Source organism: Danio aesculapii, chromosome 23, assembly GCF_903798145.1.
Source record: "Danio aesculapii chromosome 23, fDanAes4.1, whole genome shotgun sequence".
NCBI lineage: Eukaryota > Metazoa > Chordata > Actinopteri > Cypriniformes > Danionidae > Danio > Danio aesculapii.
Genome location: NC_079457.1, coordinates 48,266,530 through 48,274,029, shown reverse-complemented (window position 1 = coordinate 48,274,029; position 7,500 = coordinate 48,266,530). Strand labels below are relative to the sequence as shown.

At 42.7% G+C, this 7,500-nt stretch overlaps 1 protein-coding gene across 1 annotated transcript in view; it reads left to right on the top strand.

Moving 5' to 3' along the window:
* The window catches only part of utrn (utrophin), a 346,120-nt gene that overhangs the window by 250,706 nt on the left and 87,914 nt on the right, over positions 1-7,500 (top strand). Inside the window, 2 exon segments of the mRNA XM_056448819.1 lie at positions 1,022-1,107; positions 6,240-6,397. Coding sequence (XP_056304794.1) covers positions 1,022-1,107; positions 6,240-6,397 — 244 coding nt within the window.

Below are 7,500 nucleotides of genomic sequence, written 5' to 3'. Positions count from 1 at the left end.
CGCGGCGCCCAGCCATCGACTTGAGTGTACCCTGATAGAAACCGATGTTTATAATTCTAAAACGCATGCTAGTTAAGATCACAGGGAGCTTCTGGGATCGCGAGAAATGCAAACGGCTGAAGTATAAGGTAGACTCAATGAGAAGTACACGTTTGCAAACCTACCTAAAGATACAACCAATAATTCCGATTAGAGCGATAATGTGGAGAATATTGATCTTGTGTTGAGCCCAATGAGCCTTGCATCTAAAAATAGAGCTAGCGTGTTCCTTTAGTGATATCGCTTCGACTCACGCTGAAATGGCGGACGTGAATCAACAAACTGAGGATATGATGACACGCCTGTCAATCAATATTGGTGGGCGGGGGAACCGCTCTCCTACGTAAAGTAGCGGTCGGTTTGAAAACCGCTCCAATTGGTCCACCGTTTTTTATGTTGTTAAATTAAAAAAAAAGCACTGGGTGTGCTTATATCACCCCAATATGACGCTCTATACACCATACATTCACCATAGGTGCCCTTTAAATTCAGCTACAGAACCTAATTAACCCAGTTAAACCTTTAAATGTTACTTTAATCTAAATACTAGTGTCCTACAAAATAACTAGTAAAATATGATGTACTGTCATCATGGCAAAGACAACAGAAATCAAATATTATAACTATCATGTTTAAAAGTGTGTCGGAAAAAAATCTCTCCGTTAAACAGCACTTGACATCAACTGTACATTAAAGTGAGCTGAAGATCTTCTCGCTGCTCTCATGTTTCTATTTAAGTTTCAGTCATGTTTATAATCATGCGTTTCAGTTGTTTTTATCTCTACTTTAAGCTTCTGGGTTTCCTTCGTAGCCGTTTCCATTGTAAATTTCTCAGGAACTGGAGAAATGTGCTGATTTTGCTGTCAGATGTGCTCAGTGTCTGCCCTTCAGTGCTTTATCTTCTCCAGTGCACTGCGTTCAGATGTGTGCCGTATTTTCATGTGTTTTTCTCGCATTTATATCCTGTTTTTTTCTGCCACAGGGGTCGCAGCGGGAAAATCCGCGTTCTGTCCATGAAGATTGGTCTGCTCTCTCTTTGCAAGGGTCACCTGGAGGAGAAATATAAATGTAAGCTCAGATTCTGCACCAACAACAGCAAGAAAATTCAGTCTTCTGTTCTGCTTTCTGTTGCTTTTATTGTGTATATTAGCAGTATATGTTTTCAGTGTGTATTTTCGGCTGTTTGTAGGTATGTTTCATGCATTTTTCTTACACTGGAATGATACACATTATTCAGGTAAAATGCTTAAAGGTGCAGGATGTAAGTTTGACACCCAGAGGTTGAACTAGGTATTGCACGCCTGGTTCAAAACACACGCAATCGCAGGTTGCCAGATTGACAACATCAACAGGAGCGAGCCTGACTATGAATCCTGAAGGCTGATTGAAGGCTGATTTAATATGTGTTGTAAATAAAAGCAACGGCACGCGATAGAAGGAATATTTTACATATTAAAAGGAGTTTTTGTCCTAACCCACACCTGCAATTTATATATTAGAAACGGCTTCTGTTTCTCACAACTGAACAACAGGATAAAGTAATCACCTCAGGTACAGCTCATGTGCTTTGTTCAGTGTTAAATGCTAATAATGTGAGTCTGAACGCCATTTTACATCACATTTATTGCCGTACTACTGAAAGCAGCAGCAGATAGTTCAGCTCAGATCTGGACAATAACTTCAGAACTGAGACTCAGTGCAAACCAACACATATCAGTGATTCAGCATCTACATTTAATCATGTTAAAGAGGATTAATATGTATTAATTAGATTATAAACCTTACCATTTGGCTGGAGTGCAGTGAGTGCACTATTCTGTGCTTCTGAATGGCTGTATTTACATTTCTGTCGTCTTTCGTCTGGTGCAAACAGCCAAACTGCTCATCACTGCAAATCTCCTCACGTATCGTGTTGTTAGGACACGGGGTTACAGTGTAACCTGCTCACCTAATGTTTACACTCATAATATTTATATAATTTGCTAATTAATAACCACCTCATGTGGAACACTGAATCTGCGTCTCATTTCGGAGTCTGCTACTGTCCACCGCGTTTCAGTCACAGACGCACACTTTGAGAGCCTTCCAGACTGAATGAATGAAATACGCTGTTGTCATTGGGTGGGTTAAAGAGACCAAAACAAAGACAGCCGTTACGGCTTATAAATAAGTAGTTTGAACGAACATCCAACGTCATTTTTGGAGTGTAGCTTCAAACGAATACTAGAATGTCTAATCGGAAATATCTAAAATGTGTGTAACTAATACTTAAATGTGCTTTATAAACAAACCAGACAATAGCGCTGTGACAGTCCAACACACTGTAAAAAATCTTGCCATCTCAACTTATATCAATGAAACAGACTACAAACTTTAAGTTCAACTTTGTAGAACTTCAAATTGAGTTGAAACCTGATTAACTTCTTAAAATAAGTTAAAACAACATAAAACATGTTGTCTTCATTTTTTTACAGTGCGCTTTGGTCCAAAAAGCAACCCCACATGCGTCAGTGTAATAACCTTTTGATGCACAAGCTATGTAAAACCACGTCTAATGCACAACATGATTCTAAAATGACCCACACACGTTTCTTATGTAATTTCACGCTTGGATGGGAATTGTTTTGCTTTGTTTTATCTCTTGAAATCAGTTCATCTGAGCAACAAAATTAAATGTAAGAAATAAAAGAGGATTTTGATGCTCAAAAACAAGTTATGCCTGCAATACAGACCAGTTCAATGTGGTGATGTCTTTGACCCATGAACATTTCCTACTTGTTGTCAACAAACAACAATAACATAGCAATATTAAGATGCAATTCGATCATAACGTAGCATTAAAGCAGCTATAAGAACATTATTCATCAATGTGCGGACCTTTTTAGGATTCTCAGAAGATATGGAAATTCAAAATATAAAACAGGAAATACATTAGGACCACTGTTATTGTTTACATCCCTCAAAAGGGTCCAATGAAGAGGGAAACATTTGAGGGGGTCTGAATACTTTGCGCACCCACTGTATACATCAAAGGGTTAAACTTAAATCATGAGGTGTAAGGCTCAATAATAGGTTGTTGTGAGTAATCTGACAGTATTCTCAGTGTGTGTGTGTTTGTAGATTGTGCCGTTGTTAGATCACATCCACAAATCCAGCTCATCTGCTTTAAATGAACCTGTCTGCGGCCACAATCCCCACCATGCATCTGAATCCGACAGCACCGACTGCAATCCCATGATGCACCGCTCTATTATTGGGCTTTTGGCTGCTTTCAGTGGTGACTCAGTGTGTGTGATCCCTGTGCTGGTTAGTTTAGCAGCTCCATGTGTGACGCGCCGCAGACAGACTGAAAGAGTGATGCATGTTGGGATGGAAAGCGTGTGTTTTGTGTTGTCGGTCAGCGGTTTGGGTTCGAGTCAGCAGTTTGTAGAGCGCTTCGCTGAGTGACAGACAATCACACAGGCTTCAGCGGCTCGTTTGTTGGCTGACCTTGAGTTTAACACACCGCCCTCTGTGTGTGTGTGTGTGTGTGTGGGTGAGACTGCAGTCCTGTGCTGGACCACTCTGAAGCTCTCAGGACAGAGGTCTGCAGTTCAGCTCCGTGTGTGTGTGTGTGTGCGTGCGTGCGTGTGTGTGTGTTTTTGTGCACGTCTACTCGAATATGTGTGTGCTTGCATGTCAGTGTGTATGTGTAATGTGTGCGAAAGTGTGTTACATGAACGTGTGAACGTAAAAGTGTGTGGCTGTTTTGTGAATGTGCATGTGTTTATGTGAAAGTGTGTGTGTGTATGAACGGAAGTGCGGGTATGTTGTGTTTCCGTGTATCTGTGTGTGTACATGATTGTGTGAATTTTTGACTGTGTGAGTGCGTGTTAGTGTGTGAATGTGTGTATATACATATGTGAGAGTGTGTGCGTGTACTTAAACGTGTGTGGGTGTGTGCGAGAATGTTTGTCTTTGTGTGATGTGTGTGTTTCCATGTGTGTGTGTGTGTGTGTGTGTATGTGTTATGTCCATGCTTGTGTGTGCATGTGTTTACATGTGTGTGTGTGTATGCATGTCAAGTTCATGCATGTGTGTGTGTGTGTGTAAGAGCTCTTGCTGTGATGACCAGGCTTGTGTCCATATCTCAGACAAGGTCAGAAGAGAGAAAGACAGATGAAAGCTGACAGACAGTGACATTTATCATTAGCTCAAGGACTTTTAAAGCATATGTAAATGATTAGAGCAATAACTTTCAATCAGAAACTAAAAAAGAGACCAACTAAATGATCTTTTCAGTCTCTCCGTCCCATTGATGCAAACTGATAAGCATTTCAATTGATTTGGAGGACTTTGATATGAGTAGACGGAGAGAGAACACTGTGGATATTGGTGTTATACGCTCACCGGCCACTTTATTAGGTACACCTTACCATTAAATTCAATTCATCTTTATTTCTCCAGCGCTGTCACAATGTAGATTGTGTCAACGCAGCTTCACATAGAAGTTGTAGTAAAGTCCAGATTTCAGTTTAGTTCAGTCCAGTGTGGTTTAATTTTCACTGCTGAGAGTCCAAACACTGAAGTCCCAAAAAAGTCCCGAACCAGTGGAGGAACAAACTTCACCAATTGACAAAGTGAAGGAAAAAAACCCTCGAGAGAAACCAGGCGCTGTTGGGCACGACCTTTTCTCCTTGTGCAGAACTTACGTTGCAGAGCTGCAGTCTAGGCGCCGGAGGCTGGAGAACGCTAGACGTCTATCGAGGAGAAACTGCAGGTGTGAGTAGTCACCGGCAGGTGTTCAGGATGGGGATTCGTCTGTCACTGGCATCTATCAAGAATCAGTCGGAACATGGATGTACAAAGCCGTGGAAAACACAAACCGTGAGCCCAGCAGATATGTTGGTGCTGTCCAAACACTCCCGTTTTTCCCAGGAGACTCCCATATTCCCCACCCATCTCCTGCAACCCTCCTGTTTTGTTATTTTTCCCGGAAATCTCCCATGATTTGTATTATACTGCACCCCCCCACTACCCCACCCCTCATCCTCAAATGTTGGTACTGTCCAGACACTCCTGTTTTTCCCATGAGACTTCTGTATCCACTGCCCATCTCCCACCACCCTCCCGTTTTGTTATTTCCCATAATTTGAATGATACTCCCCCCATCCGCAAACGTTGGTTCTGTCTCTACCCACAACCTTCCAGTTCTCAACTTTTAAATAGTTTCTCTACAGCCTCTCCACCCCAGTCCTTGACTTCTTTTTTTACAGTCTCCCCACCCCACCGTTCCCAGGATCCTCAACTTCTTTGGTGCAATCTCTCAACCCATCCGACCCCCATCCCTCAGTCCTCAAACCCATCCCCTCCGTTCACAGACAAATGTTGGCAGGTTGGATCAAAAACTGCAGGACTGTGGCACTTTCCTACCCTTGGCATATAAAAAAAAAGAAACCAAACAAAGCCATGTGCCCTAACAAAAGATGACAGAAGTACTGGCATCTAATGAGCAAAACACACAAGCACAATGCAAAACATCACACAAGCATGTTGCCAACTGAAAATCACACCAGCCATGTGCTACAAAAGACATAAAATAACATGTACAAAGCCGTGGAAAACACAAACCGTGAGCCCAACAGAACTCGACAATACAAGACAAGGCCATTGTGAAGGGATTAGCACTCAGCCCGTGCTCTCACCTCGGCAGACAAAACATTCTGTAAACCCTGGAACTGGACTGAAGCCAGACTAGACTCACGAACGCAGAGATCAGAGCATCTCACTACACACATGCAGCGCATCACTCCGAGCAAACAGAGAGAAAGAAAAAGAGACAGACACTCAGGTTGCGTCTCAATCAGATGCCTAGCTCCAAAGGTCATGTTTCAGTAGATCGTGTACTTGAATTCGAGCACTAGTAGTGGCACTGATGAGCTTGGTTCACTACACATTGGGACACACTGAGCGGGACATGAGAACACCCTTGTTTTACATCATCAAAACTGCAGTTTATAAACAACAGCATATTTATTTCTTTTGATACGGAGGGATTTCAAGAGTGTCTGGTGGAAAAACTGGTGCAAGTGTTTTATCTACAGGTGGTTTATCAAGCGCACTCACCTACTCGTTTTCCAGTGTCTCTCTAAACAAGCTTAAAGCAGGATGTACATGTAGAAGTTCGGATTTTAAAAGTGTTTGTTGTGTGTCTGTGTCAGGTCTGTTTAATCAGGTGGCGTCGGCAGGCGGGACGTGTGACCAGAGGCAGTTGGGTCTCCTTCTGCATGATGCCATTCAGATCCCTCGACAGCTGGGTGAGGTGGCAGCGTTCGGCGGGAGCAACATCGAGCCCAGCGTCCGCAGCTGCTTCCAGCATGTGAGTCAACACAAACCAACACAATCTGATGGCAATTCGTAACGTTTTGATTTAGTGGCTGATTCGTATTAGTTTGTACGATCTAATTCATACTATTTAGTTCGATTTGCTCGTCACCCAATGACGATTGGGTTTAGGGGTGGGGTTAGGTGCCACGCCTTCTTTTTAAAATCGTTAATTTTTTGTACGACTGAACTCGTACGAATTTGCATGAATTAACCACTAAACCGAGAAAACGTAAAATAGTTACGTTACACACGCTTGTACAGCAATCTGAGGACTTTACTTAGACATGGTGATGTTTCTACTGTACAGACTTCTTCGCGTACGAGTGGCCGCCGGCTTCCAAGCCTTCAGATCTCTTTAACTTCCATTGATTAAAATCTTTATTATGGGCGACGCGGTGGCGCAGTAGGTAGTGCTGTCGCCTCACAGCAAGAAGGTCGCCGGTTCGAGCCTCGGTTTGGTCAGTTGGCGTGTCTGTGTGGAGTTTGCATGTTCTCCCCATGTTCGCGTGGGTTTCCTCCGGGTGCTCCGGTTTCCCTCACAAGTCCAAAGACGTGGTACAGGTGAATTGGGTAAGCTAAACTGTCCGTAGTGTATGAGTGTGAATGAGTGTGTGTGGATGTTTCCCAGAGATGGGTTGCGGCTGGAAGGGCATATGCTGCGTAAAACGTGCTGGATAAGTTGGCGGTTCATTCCGCTGTGGCGACCCCGGATTAATAAAGAGAAGAAAATGAAGGAATGAAGGAAAATCTTTATTATATTATTCTACCTTTTAAGTATAGTCATGAACACACTTGTTTGTAGAGCAAGTAGTTTGATCGTTTTCTGCCGTTTATTATTCCTATTCATTTCCTAGCGACTGAATCTTAAACAATGGCAAAAACAAGCGCTTCCGCATTGCAGATTAAGGTCAATATTCTACCCCAACCATACCCCTAAACTCAACCCTCACAGGAAACAATCCGCACTTTTAATTGTTCAAAATACTTCACGCTCTGATTTATGAGCCCTTTTCCTATTGGGCGCCAAAAAAACGCCTCTACAAGGACAAAATGTATTGGTCTTGCTATACTTGCTATATACCTACAATGTAAGGA